The sequence below is a fragment of the Corvus moneduloides genome, chromosome 2, assembly GCF_009650955.1.
Source record: "Corvus moneduloides isolate bCorMon1 chromosome 2, bCorMon1.pri, whole genome shotgun sequence".
Classification (NCBI taxonomy): Eukaryota; Metazoa; Chordata; class Aves; order Passeriformes; family Corvidae; genus Corvus; species Corvus moneduloides.
In genome coordinates, this window is record NC_045477.1 from 82685144 (window position 1) to 82705279 (window position 20136).

Sequence of the window (20136 nt, forward strand, 5' to 3'; positions counted from 1 at the left end):
TTGGTCTCTAGTCAAACCAGACTCTACAGGTTGCTTTTGTGAGCCTTGTGCCATTTATTATCAGTGGACTCGCTTTTTATTGTTGTGAGAATCCCTTACTCTAACAAGTTACTGTGTCAAGACATGCAGCTGAGTTCGTAGTCGCCTGTGGCCAGTGCAGCTCGTGGCAGCCTTTATTAGGTGGGGACATCTGTGTAACTTCTCAGACAGTGAACTCTGGGACAGCTGAACCAAATTTCTCTCTGAAAGATTTAAATATGTAGTCATAGGTGATTATATTACTATTACCTCTTCAGCTACTTTCAAAGAGTAAGAACAGAAGCAGGGCAAGTGGCTACTTACGAGGCAGCATATTTTTATTTTCAGAATACTGAGCCTTCCTAGCCATGTTGCCGGGCGTACAACTGAAATCTCACGACAAGCAAATATTATAGTTACATGGAGGTTCAGAGTATCAGCGCACTTTGTTTTGCCTGCTACCACTGGGTCTGCCCCTCACCTTTCCCTGCATGCATCCTGTAACAGCAGTCACTTAAATTGTTTGCTTGTGGGTTTTTTGGTTTGGTTTGGTTTTTTTGTGTTCTGTTTGTTGTCTTTTTTTAGGGGGGTGTATTTTTTTAAAAATGAAATCAAAAAACCCCCATCGCATTTTGCAGCCATCTGATTGTTCTCTGCTACACAATGCAGAACCAATTGCATGGTTCTTGTCAGTGGTTACATTTTTATTGTTATATAAAATAAACGGGTCAGGTGTTCTTGCCCATTTTAAATACTTGTATGCCGCAGTTCACACTTGTAGAAATAATTTTTTTCAAAAATTTAATACATGTTAAAAACCTCTGTATTGTGTGATAGGGTTAGTCATGTTTAACCACACTGTCTGTACATAGCTGATAAGATATATTTTTTCCTACTCTAAATCATATTCCATGCTTAGGGGATATGATTTTGTAAACACTTAAGCAGGTGATCTGCCTTATACTAAAAAGAAGTCCTGATGGCTGCTGTTGGCCTGGTTACGTGTGAAAAGTTAGGCAAAAGCCTGCAGTATTGGGACACATTTCAGAAAACAAGTAGTTGCTTTTTCTTGTGAAGATATTTTCATACTCTTTTTCAACAGATTTTGCCAGAAAAATATAAATTATTACAGTAGGAACTTCTGGTGTTTTGAGACAAAAAGCAAATCACTAATAATGTAACCAAGCCGTTTCCACAAATTTGCAAGTGTTGTGGCAGAAATCTGTTTCTAACCAACCTGCAGATGAGTTGAGGCAGTGTTTTACCTATGTTCCATATGTGGTACTCAGGGCAGTTCTCCCCAGCTTTGTCATTAAATAGCAGATTTAAAGTAAATGTTTGAAGTATAAGTTGACCGTATTTGAAGCATAAGGGTGATGAAAGTGATGCATTATGTCACTGTAACATATTGACATTATCAATTATGTGTTATTAAACAGCTTAGCTAACTGAATGATTTACCTTGTGTTTAACTGCCTCTTTCAATTAAAAGTAGCAAATGCTGTAGAACTGGGGCACAGTCATAGAAACCATATATTTTCTCCTGTTAACACCAGCACTGCTGACATGCAAGTGATGGGAGTGTTGGCATTTTGCTGCAGGCTCTAATGGGCTAGTTTAAATGGCCTAAAAAAAGTGATTAATGATTAGGAACAGGACTGTTACACGGCTTCACAGCTCTTTTCCTCAATGCATTTCCATTTGCGTCAACTAGCTGCACACTTGGGAGGTGTTATTTCGAAGTAGTCAACACAGGGGCATTTTTCTACTACCATTTGTTTCTATTTCTTAGGCCCCTTTAGTTCTCCAGATAGTCCTCAGACTAGTATGTCTGGTGACCAAAATCTAAAACTGTGGAACTCTGTTGTCATTTCAAAATATCTCTACCATCACTCTGCTTACTCTTTTTTGGTGTATTGTGTCGGAAATAATCTAAAGGTTCCTCTCAGAGTAATTGAAGCACTTCATCAACCACTACGTGATTCTCTTCTGCTAGTCACTTGATTTTTGCGGCAAGCAGTAATTTCTACATTAGTACTGCTTGTTTGTAATGGGTAACTGTCCACCCCTAAGCCCTCCCTTTATATACATGGATACACATCTGCATATATATTTGTTATGTGTATTTCTTTGGGAACTGGGATCAATAGACACTGCTGCAACAGTTTAACCCCTCCCACTCCAAGTAATAATTAGGTGCCATGAGTATGAAAAACAAGTAGTTCCAAAAGAAAATTAAAAACAAGGTTGGAAAACCTAGCATCTCACTCTTTTTAATGAACCTTAGGAGTGTGAGGTGTCTAGCAGACATAACGCATTCTCTTTGCTCTTTTAAGCTAAGGCAATATCAAACACTGGAGTAGTGGGGATTGAACACTCAAGGGGAAGGTACCTTGTACTTTTTGGAAGTTTATTTCGCTGTACTGAGATCTTAGAGCTTGTGGCTGAAAGTCAGCACTTGCTCTCAAGTATCATGTTGAAAGAGAAGGAAATAAATTTTCTTAGAACAGGACATTTGTGTAGTATTTTAGTTGCTAGCATTTTTTTAGTGATCAAAGCATGAAGCTAAGTCTTAGCTGTGTACAAGTTCAACCAAGTTTTCTGAACAAGAAACTTAAAAAGTTTATACAATAGTTTGGAGGGCAGAGGGGAAAGAGAGGATTTAGGTTTAGAGTGCAGTAGTGTCAACTCCAGAAGGTGTACTAGAGCCACTCTTTTGCAGAATAAAAATGATGCCCAACAGATTTACAGTGTCTGTAGGGGAATAAGCGTGGCTCACCGGTGAGCACATCACCAGGCTGGCTTGTCCTTAAATGAGGTGTTCAAGATGGTATTGTAGTTCATCTTCTTTTTTCAATGCTATTTTTAGGAAACTAAGGCTGAAAGCTCCATGTGTGTGTTTGTTCCCTGGCTTTGCAGTACCTTTGACTCAGCTGATCGACTTCAGCCAAGCATATCAGAGAAGGAAGAATCCTAAAAGTGTTATAGTCCAACCTGTTTCTTGAATAAAATGTGTCCAGTTGGAGGAGGAAGCTGCAACTCTGTGTGGTAGGGAGTGTGGTCAGAGGGTTTGGTTAAACTGAGGTTTTTTAAGGTGAGAGGGTGCACACTGGGGAGTGCAGCCGGGAATACCCCCAAGGCTGTGATGGTGTTTTACATGACAAACAACTACAAACCCCATCTGAGAACAAGCAGGCCTTGATAGTCCTGGTGCTGACACAGCTACTTGTTACTTCTGAGAGATTCTCCTCTTGTTTGTGCAGTATATGAAGGGGGTTTTATACGAGTTTTCTTGTCTGCATATCATGGGCCAGAATATGAATAATTGTTACTACAGGTATGTAAAGCTGCTTCCCTTCTTCCTCGTTATCAGGACATTTAGCTTATCAGTAGCCACTTGAATGTTTTGGTTGGTTTTTCTTTTTTTTTTTCTTTTTTCTTTTTTTTCTTTTTTTTTTTTTTGTTGTTAAGTTATTTTATTTTTGCACAGACATCTTCAGTTTGCAGAGCCTGCATTTCTAGTCCTCCATTGGGTCTGGGGAACATCTGCTTTGCATAGTTTGCAAGTGTTACTTATTAACTCAGGCTCCCCAAATCCGGGCAGTGTGGTGACTGTTCCCAGGCCATGCTCAGCCTGCGACTTGTCTTTTGGAAGCACGTGTTGAGGTTCATTACACACATTTATTCTTCAGTTTTCGGCTTGGCTTGGATTCGCTTCTAAGATTCTGTTCTGAAACGATGATGTAAACTATATATATTTTTTCTTAAGCATCAGTGCAGCACTTTTTCCCCCTGTAGTTCACAGTAGTACTGCTTGTGGGCAGGTTTCAAAGGAATCTCATCTCCATATGGTTTTACCAGATAATCCTTTATCCACCATCTTCAGCTCTCATTCCGTTGCTTTCTTGCCTGTGGCTACGTTTCTATCTCTGCATCAATTAGCACAGTGATTTATACAACAAGCAAGCAGTTTAGAGGTAATGGTACACAATTAACATCTCATTCCACCATAAAGGGTATGCTAAATACCCCAGTCACTGCTTTCTCTGCCTGGAATTGAAATAAGTGTTTGTCCTAATTCATATGCTATCTGATGTGAAGTGGGCCTGCTTTGTACGGCACTACACCATTAATCTAATTATAGATAGCTGCAAATGAAGTGCTGTCTGAGCACAGAGACTGAAGAAAATAGCGCTTTTGTCATTTAGCATGACTCTGTGAAGCAAGATCGCACTTTACACGGCAGCTTGGCAAAATGGGAATCTGAATAATATTGCTGCCTGTTGCATCTTTTCTAATTACAACAGCATTGTAAACACAACTGGGCGCTGATATAAATAGAGCTGTAGATACGCTGTCATGTGGGTTGTAGGAGAAAATCCTTAGTGTGCTGTTGTATTAAATGATGCATCCTGATTGACAGCTACCTTGAGACTGCGCTGATGGAGTTGTCAAAGCATTGTGCTGAGGCGCTGTTCCGGCGGCGGCAGCTGCGGCCGCTCCCGGCTCCCCGCGCCGCCCGGCCGCCGGCGCGCTCCGGCCGGGAGGACATCGCCGGCTTCCCGTCTGTCCGCTGGCGGCTCTGCCCGCTCAGCCTCCGTATGAAGCGCAGGGAAGCTGTTTTTTGCATGGCTTTAACCCTTGGTAGGCTTCTCTAGAGTGTTAATTATGTATCACACAAGGAGTGGAAAGTGGGAAATGTGGCTGAATTACAAGTCTAATTAAGTTTCTGCTGCTGGAGTGTGTACTACGTGGTGGTGAGGCTCCTCTCGTTTTCCCTTCCCTTTTGCTGCTACTAAAGGCTCATGATTTTTGTGACTGTTTTGATATTTTGTTATTTTTTTCGTCAGCTGTCTCTGTAGCAGTTTGAGTGTTTGCTCCTCCATCAGACTAAAAGTGGTGTTATTTTGGGCAAGTGTTAATGCCAATCCTCACCACCACCCTGTGGAAGCAAATCAGCTCTAGAACTCAGAGCTCGGGGGATGAAGCCTCTGTGCTTTGCAAAATGTCATTTCTCTCCTTGTTCAGTAAGGAATCCTTGACTCTGAAAGAAGGTGGTGCCTGACATCGTTGAGTAATATGGAATAAATACATCATTTTCCTGCTTAGATGCTGTGGTGGAAATCTAAGCAAGGGTATGGTCATGTTGTTGACACGTATAATGGTTAATAAAAAAGGCAGCATGCTCATTGTGTTTGGAACTGGAACATTGCTTGGCATTGCTTTCATTGAATACAGAATACTCCGTGTGAATCGATGACGTCAAACCACAGGTGACAGCAGTGAAGTGACTTGAGGCAGGATGCGGATTAGGAATGCTAAAGGGAAATTATGTGACCACAGTTAATACATTTCACTGGTTCCAAACCTGAGACTGTGAGGCTAGTGAAAATAATGAAGACACACAGCAGACAATTTCTCTATTGAAATCTGAGCTACGTAAGATTTTCACCCTTCTGACCACAGGAATGACAGACATTTGAAAAACATGGTTGAACATTTGGGTAAAGCATACTGAAAATCCACATCTGGTCATCAGTCCAAACACTAACGTAAGTAACATATGGGTAGTGATTGCTCTATAAAATCTCCAATGGAGTTTGAACATTTACAGCTTCTGGGGGCATGAGTTTCAAGCGAACAGGGAAGGTCATACTTAATAAACTAGTGTGAGATGTAACAGAGTGCAATTTTGAGCATTTTAGTGAAGATTAGCAGTATTCTGATATATATGGTAAGGGAGCCATATCTGTGCAAACTACGGAACTTGTTTTTAAGTGCAGATGGGGCCAGATATGCCCATGCCACCTTTTTTGTAGCAGCCAGTCTACTTGTCTACTGACTTGGGGGATCAGTAGGGTATGTATTGACAAAAAAAATCCACAAAACCCAAGATGTAATTTTCATTGTATTTGCTTTCTTCTTCCCCACCCCCACCCTGTATTGCTATTATTGCACCTTTTTGTGTTCTTATTTTTGTCATGGAGATTTGGTTCTAAGAGGTTGTTTTGCATTACATAAACATCCAATTCATTTAGTGGGAGAGGTAGGACAGCTGTTACCCTTAGAAAACTATTGAGTAACATCACTTCTCCCTACTATAATTTTTGTCAACTGACTGCGGACTCCAGTGGTCTGGTGGAAAAGAAACACCTGTTTTCTATGCCATCAAAAGCTGTATGGCTCCTTTTGGTACTGCTTTACTGACTTTACTTTGGCTGGCAGAATTAGGCTTTGAAACCCTGTAGAGTGGAGCAGTGGCTGGTGACAACTACTCATCAGCACAGATCTGATGGCTAGCAGATTTCCCTGCTCTCAGAGTCCACCTGCAATCTATTTATGACTCCAACAAATGTTTCTTCTGGTTTAGGCCAGTGGAAACCTCCTGGTCTCTATTTATAACCCAAACTTAACAGCCTTCCCCAATTTACGCCCCCTTCTTTCTCCCATCTCCTCCTCCTCCTGAGGATAAAGGAAGAAAATCAGAACCTCATCCGCATTTGGTTAGTAGCATATCAAAACTTCTGCTTCCTATGTTCAGCATTGTTCTCGCTAAATCAAAGGCATAGCAGCAGTGTTTGTCATGTAATGAAAAAATGTGGTATTTTCTTAATTGTCTTTGTTGTAGCAGCACTGGCAGGCAGGCATTTTTTGACGTGGTCTTCCAGAGAGTCCTGTGCCTCTCACCGAGCTGCAGGCGGCACCCGGGTTAGGTGAACGGCACCCTGCACCCCACTGCACAGCTCACCTCCAGGGATAAGGAGCAGCATCAGAAAGGGATATTTATGCAGGTATTTAGTGGGGTCCAGCCAGCAGCAGAAATACATCAAAGGTAATCTTAGAGAAGGAACCTTTCTTTGCGGCTTTGTCTTTTTATATTCTGAAAGGTCATTTGTGAACCAACTGTGCCAAAAAAGGCCTTTCCCCAGAAGTTTACTGTTGTTATTTTTTACTTTTTGATTACAGTAACTTGCTTATCCCCCAAACAGACTAAAGAACAATAAACAAATACAAAAGGAAAAGGAACAGCTCATCAATAACAAAGACCTGCGTTCTAAAGCTTTGAGAGTACTGACTCTTACATCTCACTCCAAGCAAAGCAGGAGTCCTGCAGAGAAAGGAATCTAAAAGATATGAAAATTATAAAGATAGTAAAAACAATGTTTGGTAGGGATATTTTAGCTTGGTGTGGAGAACTGAGCTTTAAAGTGCAGCATACTGAGGAATATGTTTTTCCCCCACTGCTGAATGTTGCGAAGTGCATAGGGAATTCTGTATTTCAACCCCTGTGAAATACTGTAACCTAGATGAATGCAGAAGGTCTGGCTTTCTCTTCAAGTTTAAATTTTGAAATTGGGCAGCTCAGCAGTGTTAATGTGGCTTAAAAAACTAAATGGCATCTAAACCTAATCCTTTAAAATCATATCAAAATAGTCTCTTGCAAGAAGCATACAGTCCACAAATATAACTTATTTCTGTGTTCTTCCTTTTTCTTCTTTCTTTTTTGAAAATTTATTTTCAAACTCTGAGTACAAAGAAGACACCAACCATGGATACTGAAACTGTGCAATTTGGTGTAATTATATTCCCCCCCATAGATTTAATGAAGGACTTTTAAGTACAATTTATCTTTGATAAATAGTCCCTCTACACAGAATGTTTATTAGATTGACAGCAGAATACACTCTGCAAGCTTTTTTTCCTTGCCACTTATGACTCAGATGAATTTTAATAGGAGTAAAAAGCTTTTATTTGCACAGTAATTTCACTTAAGGATCATATCCTTCAGAAACTGGCAGACACTTGTATGTCTTGATTGCAAAACAGACACTCAAGAGTAAAGAAACACGCATAAGATGTTATTATTTGACTTGTCACACTGCTGCAATTCTATTTGCAACTTATGTCGCCAATTCTCCTATAGGCATCGCCTGCCCTCTCCCTACACACGGGAGCGCGTGTCCGTGCGCGCGTCTGCTCGCACACGTGCACCTCGCTCCTGGAAAAAGAACTGCGGCGAGCACAGCGCACTGAACGCAGTTGCTTGAGCAGGGAGAGAGCTAGCTGGGTTTTTTGGGTGGAAATTGTGAGTGCCACAGTCTTAATTGCCATGATGATGCCTGCGGGAGGCTTGGAGTTAAAGCTGCTTTCTGCATACAAAATGGTGCTGGTTTCCCCGTGCCCCGTCAATTGTAACCGAGGCACATGGCTGGGAATGGGTCCTCCGATCTTTGGGTGCCCCTTGCAGCTTCAGGGAATATTGCTGTGGCATTTTATTGCACTTACTGGCGTATGGTGGATCGGTTCATGTAACTATTTGCCTCTATTTCTGGTTAGAAGCAAGTATTTCTGGGTGAATGGCTGCTGCACTGTTCATCTCACAAAATGTTGTGTGTCCACACACCATTTATGGAGGATGATAATCCTCTGTTACGTGGTTTTAATTTGGCTTTGAAAGCTGCATTTTAAAGATGTCACTGCAGAGTTAATCACCTTTTGCATGTATTTCTAAATACCTTGTTCTGCTTCCTACTGAAGCAGAAGGTAGAGTCCCCCTTTACCTTCACCATAAGGATATCGGATTTTTTCTGTCCATGTAAAAATGAAAAGTAAAGACATTTTATTGTTAATAAAACAATAGCTAATTGTTTTGGAGGAAAACATACTGTTCCAAGCAAGGTGTTGAACTTTACATCAGCAAAACACGCATTTGAATTGTAAATGCCGTCCGTCGAATGCTTATTATTAAAACCTTTGTTTGAATTATTGATGAAGTGCGGCGCTGGCCTTCGCTCGGTGTGCCCCGGCGAGGCGGCAGTGTCACACAGAGACCTGCTGCCATCTACTGGCTCCGGGCGCTCCCTCCCGGATGCTCCGGTGCCGTCTGTCCGTCCGTCCGTTTGTCCGAGGGCAGGGAGCTCGCCAGCTGATGGCAAGTTTTTAAAAACTAAAACCCTGGGGCCGAAATCACTTTAGGCAACGTTTATATGCCTTCAGAAAGGTTTTTTTTTAAAGGGATGCTCTCACCTGAGGGTCATCAAATTCCCTTCCGTTTTTAATTGCTATAAAATATACTAGAGAAAACATTATTTTCTCAATATAGATATTGGCTGCTGAATGGGTTTTGTTGCAGATAAAGCATATTCAATACAACAACGTTTGATTGTTCTGCTTATGCATGAAAAATCAGAATTGAAATCGGTTAATAGGTTTTAATTGCAAAATCCAAGCAAATTGCTAACTTCAAACATTAAATGCATGGTAAAAAAGAAATGTTTAAAAGGTAAACGTAAGATCAGTCATGTCATTGAAAGTGTGGCAGACTTTCCCAAAAGGTCAATTTCCAATTCATCACTGCACTAGAAAAGAATCCCTCAATATTCCTTATCCACCAAAGATAATGTGCAGCAAGCATAAGGGCATTTTTGTTTTTAAATTTGCATCTCCCCTCTCTACCCCCAATTTTAAAATGAGTCTGACATCTCTTTACTGTACTTGATTCTTTTGTTTTATGTGCACTTTGCTGCAAACTGGGGTTGCATATTCTTCTATCTACATCCTAAAAAAGAAACTCTGAATAAAGATTTCAAACAGTGTTTTTAGACACTCCTGTGAAGAACAGCTAACAGATGTATTACATAAAAACATGCCATAAAATAATGCAGGTTATTGACTGGAATTCACCAAGGCACAGTTTTCTAAAACATTCCTCTTCCTATTCTTTAGTACAAATTGCAAATACTGACGAAGGTTGCTGCGGAGCTGAGCAAGTACATGCCAGAGAAAGCAGTAGAGGACACCTCCAGCATTTTGAGATCTCCCATGCCTGGAACAGTGGTGGCAGTTTCTGTCAAGCCTGGGGACATGGTAAGAAATGCGATCTGTATATCTGCGTTTTCATATATATCGCACAGAAATTTCTCCTTGGTGCAACTGAAACTACAGGTCGCACGGTTTGGGGGGGGGGTTTTGTTGTTTTGGTTTTGTTTCTTTAAATCACCTGTAAAATAAAGTGTGCAGAAGGATGTGTGCTCTTTTTAGTTTGAATTATAAAAACTAATAAGGAAAAACAATTCAAATTAAACTGGCTTTAAAAGGAAAATTTTCAGCCTGGTACAAGTCCACAGCAGAAACTCAAAGAGATAGCTTGGTTTTGTATCCCAAATACCTTGAAGGGCAAGACGGGTACACGGGAGGAAATTGTGTGTAGATTCACATAAATGTGTGTGTATATATATACCCACCCACACACATATATATAAAAGCTGTTAGTGCTAGCAGGAGGAGACTGTTGATTTTCTGCCCTGAAGTAATGAAAATATTACTAGAAAAAAAAGGAACACGGGACAGATATTTAACTTTACCCCTTTTTCTTTTCTTTTTTTTTTTTTTTTTTTAAGAAGCCTTGTGTTATCGTTTTGCAAGACACATGAGTTGGGAATTCTATGCTGGTAATTTCCAGTCTCATGTGGTAGTCTTCTTGTCTAGCAGAAGGAATAAACTTGCCATACAGAAGGGCAAGGGATTATGCTGTTGCTGTCTGGGGGATTTACAGTGCTCCTTACCTCACCTTGAGTTGGAACAAATTTTTGTTTTAAAGTTGTGTATAAACACTGACTTGAACTCAGCTTTATATTAAATTCTACCACATTGTATCATATGTTATTCCTAAGGTCGAGGCCCTTATTTCTCATAACCATTGAAAACAAGGGAGTGATTGCAGACACAGGAATATTTGAATCAGATCGTGCATATTAAAGTACTGTTGTCAGTTAAATGATGCCATAAACATGTATGTGACACTTAGATACAAACAGAAACTTTAGTCACAGGGTTCATGATTTATGGCAATGAAACCTAGATTTTCTTGAAAGATGATTCAGAAATGGGATCAAGATCTGAAATCCAAAAGTGGCATTGCACTTACTAGGTGGCAGTCATCGATCATGCTGGCAAAGTGGTATATTTGCTTACATTTTGCTATGATACCACCTTTGGTTTTAAAATATATGGTCATTTCTGTCTGTGTACAGCGAGAACGAAGTCATCATGTTAATATAAAAGATCTGTAGGTGCCAATGTTTGTAATAATGAAATAAAAACATTTCAGAGGAAACAGATCTAAGTTAAGCTGATAAGAAATTAGAAATTCTTTTAGCTTCTACACTTAGCTTTCTGGTTTGTGATCTATACATGCACACACACAGTTTAGATACTTTAAAACAAAAGAACAGTATTCAATTAAAATTATTCTTTATGTCATGACATGGACAGAGGAATCTGCTTTCTCTGTCTAGGCAATACAAGTGGCTGAATGAGGGAGATCATAAGCAAATACTTTTCTTTTTGTGAAGAATTAAGGGAAACATTTTTAAGTCAAGGATTTTAAGACTTAAAAATTTTGTTTAATATTTATTTTTGAGAAGTTAATTCTAGATCTTACCAGCCTTCTTGCCCCGAAGAATAGTTCTTGTTGTCTTGAAGGAATACAATCAGTGGAGAAGGAGGCCAGAGCCTAAGGGATTTTAAGTAAATAAATAAATGAACCTTCCTCCACAAATCCACAAGTGGTGCTGTGCATCAGAGCACAAGTTCTTAAATAACGTGTGTGAGGTTTTTTTTCTCTTCTCCTCTCCTGCAGCTTTTTGCTGGAGGCACTGAGTTGAGGCAGAGCATCTGAACGGCATAATCTATGTTCTGCTGACCTGAGCTTGTCATTGCTAATTGTGTGGCTTTAATTGCAAAAAACACATTTGCGTTGTTGAAAAGGGTTTAACTTAAATCCTTCCTTTTCAGGACTAGTGTCAAAACGTTAAAAAAAAGCAAGCCAGCAAGCGAATGAGGGTAACATCAGCTATCGGCACTGAATGAGCAGTGGGATGGTGGGATTCAGATTACGCATCCTGGCTGTCTGTCAGAAACCAGCTCACCCACTACAGCTGCTGAAGGCATGATGGGCAGGGAGCCGTAGCTCCTTGATAAATACAGCTCTTTTTGTTACACTGCTTGGGAAAAGTCTTTAGTGCGCTGGAGAAATGGGAATTTAAGTAGCTCCTATTCTGTGTGCTTGCCACTGGGTTTGGCAGCTCAAATTTGCACGGTGTGTGAAAACAGCACAGCTGAAAAATGGGAGAACGTTAGGTAGTTGTCCATCTTTCCCTTCAGGTGTTGCTGCTGCTAGCAATAAAGCTGTCTGGTTATAGCTGCTCTGAGACTGTTTGCCCTAAGCTGTGAGCTGCGCACTACGGTGTTAGTGCAGCACAGTCTCTGTGCTCAGAGAGACACTCTCAGAGTGGTCAGTAGCACGGGGAGCTGAGCTGTCATCCCCCTCCTTCAGGTGCAACTTTACAAGTGGTGAAAAAGCACCTAGAGAGGGTCATCTCATCTTTGTCTGACTGGCCGCACTGGCAAACTCGTGTTTATTGCCTACGGTTCAGCTCCAGGGCATCGTGCCTGGTCAGGTAAAGCATACGGCGTTTGTTAGTCCCCCTCCATGTTTCTGTAGCCAAATGAGAAAGCAGTGCTGATCTCTGGGTTAGTTTTCCCCACTCAATGTGTCATTGTTTTTACTTGAAGCATAGTGTTCTCTTTCGTCTGCTGTTGCTGAGAAATACTTTGGTCTGATGAAGCCTGATAGAAGATTGCGTGAGCATCCTCTATCCAGCTGGTCTGATAAGCAGTTTTCAATTCATTTTTTGCCAAAAGATATTGCATATGCAAGGAATTTATTTTTTTTTTGTCTGTAAGATGATCTGTAGATTTTAGTAACACAGTGGGGAAGTGCTGTTTGTCATTTAGATAGAAGCAGAACTTGTGATGCTGCCAATTTCTTTAGGTTTTTAGTTACTTTCTACTTTCTTTATTTTCCTTCATGTGATCAGAAGACTGTAATTAGTTGTCACTCAGTTATTCCTGGAAGCACAATGAAGGCACTCAGAAGCAGAAAGCAACATAAACAATGAAACAGAAATCTGGCTGACTAGAAAGAAGGTTAATATTATTTAGGGAAAGAAGATTTAAATTTAGATTACATTCCTCATGATAACACAGTCCCATTAATATAGGAAATATATCCCTTATTGGAGAATTAAGGTGTTTGTGTATTTGTTTTCTTAGTAGGTTGTTAATGATCGTGTGCATTAGGATGAAATTTGGTTTTGGGAGAATTACTTTTTGGTTCCTCATGGTGCCATGGTCCAGAGAAACCACTGGACTTCAAGAGTCCAGGCAAGGAACTCGCTCTGTTTCTGCTGACCCTGCTGGCAGCACAATCCAGCCCTGCTAGCACACAGCAGGATTTTTATGCCAGAGTGTGGAGATGGCACTGCACATGGTTCTAATCTCACCCACAGCTACCACAAAGACAGCAACATAAAAACTACTAAAGCTGCACAAATTCCTTTATTTACTCAGAGGGCAGGACACGGGCGGGCACTTGAAAACATTTCTTCTTTGTGTTGAGTTGTTTGGCTTGGTTTGTGTGCATGTAGGATTCTGTGCACTGAAAGTGCAGGAGCGGGGATAGATCTAGATCCTAATGGTTGCACAGGTAAAGCAATGTTGTTGTTCCTAAAGCAAACACACCCAAAGTGTTGCCACTGCTGATTCCAACTTTGGTAATCTGAACCATCGACAGCAACAAAGAAAGATCTTAGCTGTCCTGATTGTCCTGCAGTCTTTGCTATATTTTCACCTATGAAAATAGTTTTTGCTTTTTCAGGGTTCTGCCTGTCAGGAATGCAAAGGTGTTTTTCTTCTAGCTGTATGTTTCTGTTGGTCGTTTTTCTTTTTTACTAACATTAGCCAGGATGGGTGTCATTACTAAGCCAAGCATTGGTCAATAAGCTAATGCCTAATACCTGGCAACCTAAATCACTTTAATGATTCCCCCCTTCCCCCCTCCCCCCCCCCCCCAAATATGTAAAAGGAAAGCACCTCTGGGTAAACACCCCAGTGTTACTGAGCCTTTGTAGGACTGCAGCTAAAAGAAGAGGACTATTGCTTACTTTCACCAAAGTTTCTAAATTTCCTCTTTCCAGTAGGTTGAGTACTCCAGGTTTTGGAAGTTATCACCATTCAAACAATTTTTTAAATGTACTTTTCTCATATGAAAATTCCTTATGATTTCAGATTGATGCTAGTGTAGCCGTGGGGATTAATACTGCACCGATTTTTTTCCTACCAAAATGTCAGCTGTTAAATGTAGATGCTAATTGTCTCAGTAATTTCAAAATTGGGTAACTTGAAGGCTGCTTTTTCAGCTGTATAACTTGTAAAAGTTACCACCTTTTAAAAGTAATTGAAGAAAAAGTTTTAAACTGCATTCCTCTTTCAGTTCAGTTGCATGCATTTTATTTCAATTTCTCTTGTTATTCTTTAGAAGAATATTTTTAAAAAAAAATCTTTATTCACGATTTTCCATCTCACAAGCCTTGGGAAGTTTTTGCTGTGGGAAAAGATGTTTTGCTTGACCTCTACTGCTGAAATGCTCACTACTAAAGACCAAAACAAAACAGCTTTCTAAATTCTGTTTGTCACTACTTTATTCATTCTTGTGAAAGAAAAGGTGAAGTTCTAAATTTACTTGTTGCCATCAGGCAGTTGTGTATTGTTTAAAGTTGTATTTGCCATTCAGACCTCAAAATCTTAAAAAAAAAAAATTCTCTTTTTTAATCTTATACTAATTGGAATTTACAGCAGAGAAACAACATCCAGGTTAAAACTGTAAAAATGTATTTGCTTATGTTTCACATTCTATTTGGATGAATATGGTATCAGTAATTTAGTAAGATGTTATTTAGTTCGAATAGTACTTTTCTCTTGTGTGTGAACCTTTTTCTCTTATAGTTGTCTTTCCTCTTTCTTTCCCTTTCCCTCCTTTCCTTGCTCCTGTTCTTCAGAGCAAATAAAAACTCCACTTGTCAGTTGAAGGGAATTTGCAAACTTGACAAAATACAGTCACAAACCTCACGTTGTTTTTATGATTCTATGTATTTGACAATTTTCTTGGGGCATATCTTTTAGGGGAAAAACCCCGTCAGTAAACAGGAAATGAAAACTTTTTCACAGTTGTATAATTTCAAGAGTAAAAGTATTCAAATATTTCACCATTCTTATTACATGGGGCCACAAGTACTAATTGTGGCTACATTTAAAAAAATTAATTATAATAATAGTTCATAATGTATTTATGTATTTTTTTATATTTGACTTGGAAAAAAAACTTACTGTATATTTTATGCAATTGCACAGTTTGAGATTTGTGTTCGAGTACGGTGTAGTTAAGAAGGAAATCCTATTTTGATGGTCAATTAGAAATAGTTAATATTATTAGAGTTTCCTCCTAGGGGAAAAAATGTTACCAATCCCTTGAGATGAATTAATACAATTTTTAAATTATTATTTTGGTGTGCTTTGTCTTTTCAAGTAACAAACAACTTTTTAGGTGTTACTAAAAAAGTTGACTGCTACAGGTTGGGCTGAGTTAGCCAAAGAATAGCCCCAGAAGTGCTCTGCCTGCATATCACTTCCCCAGCACCCTGGGATGGCAGAGGCAGTTGGGGCAGGGTGTTTTGGATAAGTGGGAGTGCAATGACCAGTGCTGATTGCTGTCAGGGGGACATCAGTGACCTTTAGTCAGAGGTCATAAGATGTGGGATGTGCTGTGTTCAGATTCATTCGTTAAAGGAGTGTGGCAAAAAAAGTTTAGTAGTGATTTGTCAAGTACTATTAATTGCTGCTGATTATATTTGCAGTTCTGTAGCTCTGGTTTCAAAATTAATTTGGAAAGTAGAGAAAAGTTGTACTAATTATTTTACATGGTAATGGACAATGCCAAGGAATTGCAATTGTTGCTCATCCAATTCCTCTTGATTTGTTTTCTTGTTGGATGCTGGCTGCCAGACTGCCAACAAGTCAGAGAGAAAAAAATCTGGGAAGGGAATGATACTAGCACGGACTAAGTTTAAACAAACAAATGAAATTCCCAGTATCTTCCCAGTATCTATTAAGCATGCAGTGAATGCATACTTAATTCACTGTTCAGTGGTTTTGCACGAGCATAAACAAGTTGCATGTTTGCAACTATTTTGCAGAGGGCTACAAGAGAGGATAACAACTCTCTTTCATATGGCACTATCTTGCATCGTCCCTTTTTACTTACAAGGCTCGACAAGACCTTAAGCTGCAGCATAGAGATACCAATAAAATACAACTCTCACTTCACTTTTAACCAAATCTAAGCCTATGTTTGCTTAGGGCTGTCATTGGTTTTTTCCACTAAAGCTCTAAGAGCCTTAAAAATGTTACGCATCAGAGCACCTGTGTTCTAAATATAATGGTCTTAAAATGTAATTGAGGGATTTTCACTTTTGTAGGCAAATCAGCAGGGTTGATATTGATCCGTCTTTTTAGGGAGCCACAGTGCACCAGAAGGTGATACTGTAGAGGGCCCCGTAAACCCTTGGAGCCTTCTGTCTAATTTGGCAGAAAAACACAGAATGTCGGACAACAAAAGAGCGATCCGATTCCGTAAGAAATCTTCATCCCTCCCACCTCCTTTTCACAAGATAAAAAAAAGAGACTTAATTTTTTCAGCTGCACACAATGATTTGGTGCTCACTCTTGCATTGAAACAGTTGCTGTCAAAACAGGCAGGAAACAGTTTTCTTTTAATTGCTGAAATCATTCGGAAGTGCTTCATGCACGGCTTCTATACAGCAGATGCTGTGCATTAATTGGCCTGTGTAGGGCTGACCCAGGGTTCCTTGCAGCGGGCCCAATTTTAGGCAGAGGGTTTAAATAGCTTATTTCTTATTTTGTATAACCTGGTGTACATTATGAGCGCGTCTGCACGTGGGGTATTTCATGGTCTGCAGTTTCTAATGTCATGTGGGTTTCAAAACCTGTGCTTCTCTGGTAATGTACTAGCAGCAGGTAAGCTCTAAATACCATCCATCAGGAGCTAATTTTTTATCCAGATACTTCAATGACTGATGAACCTGTCTTTTGTATGAATGTTCAGCACAGGAGAAAGCCATATGCCCCTGGCACTGGTTCCTATGCATTCTTTACAGTTTGTAGGGAGGAGATTAAGGAAAAAACAAACCCTCACATTTACATATCTTTCGTTTATTTAGCAGTTAGCACTTTCTAAAATAGCTCTAGTTTGTTTTTTTTTTTTTTTAACAGCAAAAGGAGATTTAGGTCTTTTAAAGCAATCTGACTACCACTACTCATTTTCTTTATCTGGAATATTACTGCACACCCTTAATAGGGAACCTTGTTTTGCTACTCCCCGTCTGTTCAAAACAGACCTTAGCCCATTAGAAGGTCCTCCCTTGTGTGGGAAGACCACAGCTGTTACTGTAAATCTCATCCAGTAACTGTATCACCCCCATTTTGTGGCTCTGAAGGATGAAATTGAGAAATGGAATACTGTGCAGTCATCCTTTACATCTCCAATTTTAGGCCTTTGCACATCATTTTCATGCTTTTATTCCAAATCAAACAACATTAGTGAGCAACACCACTCTGTGCTAAATCTCTGGTGTCTAAGCAGCATCTATGATCTTTGTTTTTGAAGGATTTAGGATTGGGAGGCAAGTTGGGGTTTCATTGATGGTGGATTTTTAAAATTTTATTTTATTTTTATTCACTCTTTTCTCTCCCTTCTTCCCCACCAAATCTCTCACTGTCCCCAGAATTTGTCAGAAGTGGAAATCCAGATGGTAGTGAGGTGCCTAAGATGGAGGATGCTCTGTTACACCTCCACAGAGGAAGTGGGAGCTCAGCACAGCTTACAAACACAACTTTAAAAAGGCTTCTGTTTCTTTAAATCCTTCTGAATAAAGTGGATCTAACTTCTTGTGAAGGATATTGGGGGCTTTAATCAGAAATAAGAAGTGGTTTAAATCATTAGCACAACAAAGCAAACTATAAGCTTGAAGATAAAAGTCTCAGGGGAAAGAGTCCTCTGAAAATAAATGGGACTTGATAGATTTCCATATCATTTATAACTTCCCTTAATTACACTTGGAAGACTTGCCAGTAAAACTGGAAAATTGGCAGCCTATATCCATTATAGTAATTTTGCCGACCATGGCAAGCAGCTGGCTTTACTGGATTTTATTTCCCATCACTCACAATTAATCATCAGCTGGAGATGTCTGAAACTCCTCAAAACGTAGCAATACTGTGTGACATTCGGGCCTCCTTAAAATGCTGAAATCTGCTGAGTAAATGGGCCGAGTTCCCCTTCCAGCGAACTCATTTTGGTGCGAGGCAGGCTGCCGGTTAATGAGTGCCACTTCGATAATCGGATGCGAATGTGAACCCTGACCTCATGTCAAAGGAGAGGACGCAGCAAGCTGGATAAAAGATCCGTGATTCAGATCTGCAAACTTTACACCAATTAGACAGAGAGCGGGGAAATACATCAGTGCCCATTGGGTTTATCAGAAAGACTTGTGGGGCTTGTGACCATTTTGTAAGCCTAACACGGGAGACGTCCTGTCACAATCATTAAGTCTTTGTCCGATGACGCACAAAAGTCTGCAGAAAGTGCACCATATTCACAAAGATCCCGTGGTAGCAATGCCCTCGGGTGTGCGCTGTCTTTTTGTGCTTCTGAGCTTTAAAGAGCCCTATCTCTGAGCGTGGATAGTCTTTATGGCCCTCATGTAGGTGCAATGAGAGCGGGTCGGCGTTGCTGCTCCTCAGATTCTGCTTCCACCCTGTGGCGTGAGTTGCTTGGTTGGGAAATGACCGGAGACAGTTCCCTGTGTAACCTTTCGGCCAGCGAAGAGAACAACCACGGTGCAGTCCCTGAGTTATTCAGACAGCACCATCGGCTGTTCCCAAATTCACATTACAATTGCTAGCAGCATCGAGATGTTAAGTACCCCTCTCTTCAATGATCCTTTTTCTTCTCTTTTTTTCTTTTTCTCTTCTGTTTCTTTTTCTTTTCCACTCTATGGAGAACAAAACTGAACAGCTACTTTGAACTGCACTGTGCAGAAATAAACTGCTAAAATACAGACTGCAGGTCTAGCAGGTAATCACTCATTTATTTTGATATACCAAACAACGTAAAGGTCGATTTGTCTGTAGTGTAACTCTGTGAAAAAGATACCTGAGATTAATGTCTTTTAAGAAAAGGAGCCCTTTTACTTTACTTGGTTCAAATAAATGAGATTTGTTGTTTGATTTTAGTTGCCTGTTTTGACAGATTTGGGTCATCACTGAGGCCTCTCTAAATGGAAATGTAAAGATGGTGGTTTTCACTGGTTTACCATCCACTGAAAGAAATAAATTACACTATGAAAATGCAGCATTAAAAATGGTCCAGATAAATCCTTAAATAAGTTAGACAGCAAGAAGTTGTACACATCTCTGCAGTTTTCATTTGCAGGCTAAATAACAGGCAAAAGGATATGTGCAATTATAGAATGAAAGAAATTGGACAATGCCCAAAAGACTGAAAAAGAGGAAAGAGAGATACAAGTGCCTAATTTTAGGATTTGTCGCTTTTCAACACAATGAGTGGAGCTGTAAAGGTTTAACATAAGAACAGTAATTAAACTTCTGTGCTCAAGTGACACTTGCACCAAGATAATTTTCAACAAATTGCACATCATCAGAAGTACTGACACGGCATTTTCACACGTGATATCTGCTGAAAGTGCCTCCTTCCTTTCAAATTAGTAAGACTAGATGTTAACTGGATACTTCGACTATAAATTTTGTGGGTTGAGGGGCTTATTTCCTTCCACTGCTCCCTTTGTCATCAACCCAGCAGGTATAATAGAAAACACAAAAACTTTATTTTTGAGAAAGAGGGGAAATGGAGAAGAAATTCAGATTAAGGGATATTTCCATCCCACAATCACTAATACTTCCTGGCATTTTAGCACCATACTTTAGATCTACTGAGACAATTCTGTCTTTTCCTGTAGATGTGTCTCCAGAACTCTGTTTGGATAATTGCTAACTGGTTCATTTGCACACCATCCTCTTGATGAAACCATCTTACAGTTACATGTAATATCTCAAGGAAAGAGTTTCTTGTGGCCTTGTAGTTAGGCCACTGAATTCAGATCTATCCTCCTTAGCATCTCA

The 20136-nt window shown here is 39.9% G+C and overlaps 1 protein-coding gene across 1 annotated transcript in view; it reads left to right on the forward strand.

Annotated features, from left to right (window-relative positions):
* Positions 1-20136, forward strand: part of PCCA (propionyl-CoA carboxylase subunit alpha) — a 273796-nt gene that overhangs the window by 247920 nt on the left and 5740 nt on the right. Inside the window, exon 22 of the mRNA XM_032100130.1 lies at positions 9745-9885. Within this exon, the coding sequence (XP_031956021.1) occupies positions 9745-9885 (141 nt within the window). The remainder of the gene's footprint in view (positions 1-9744; positions 9886-20136) is intronic.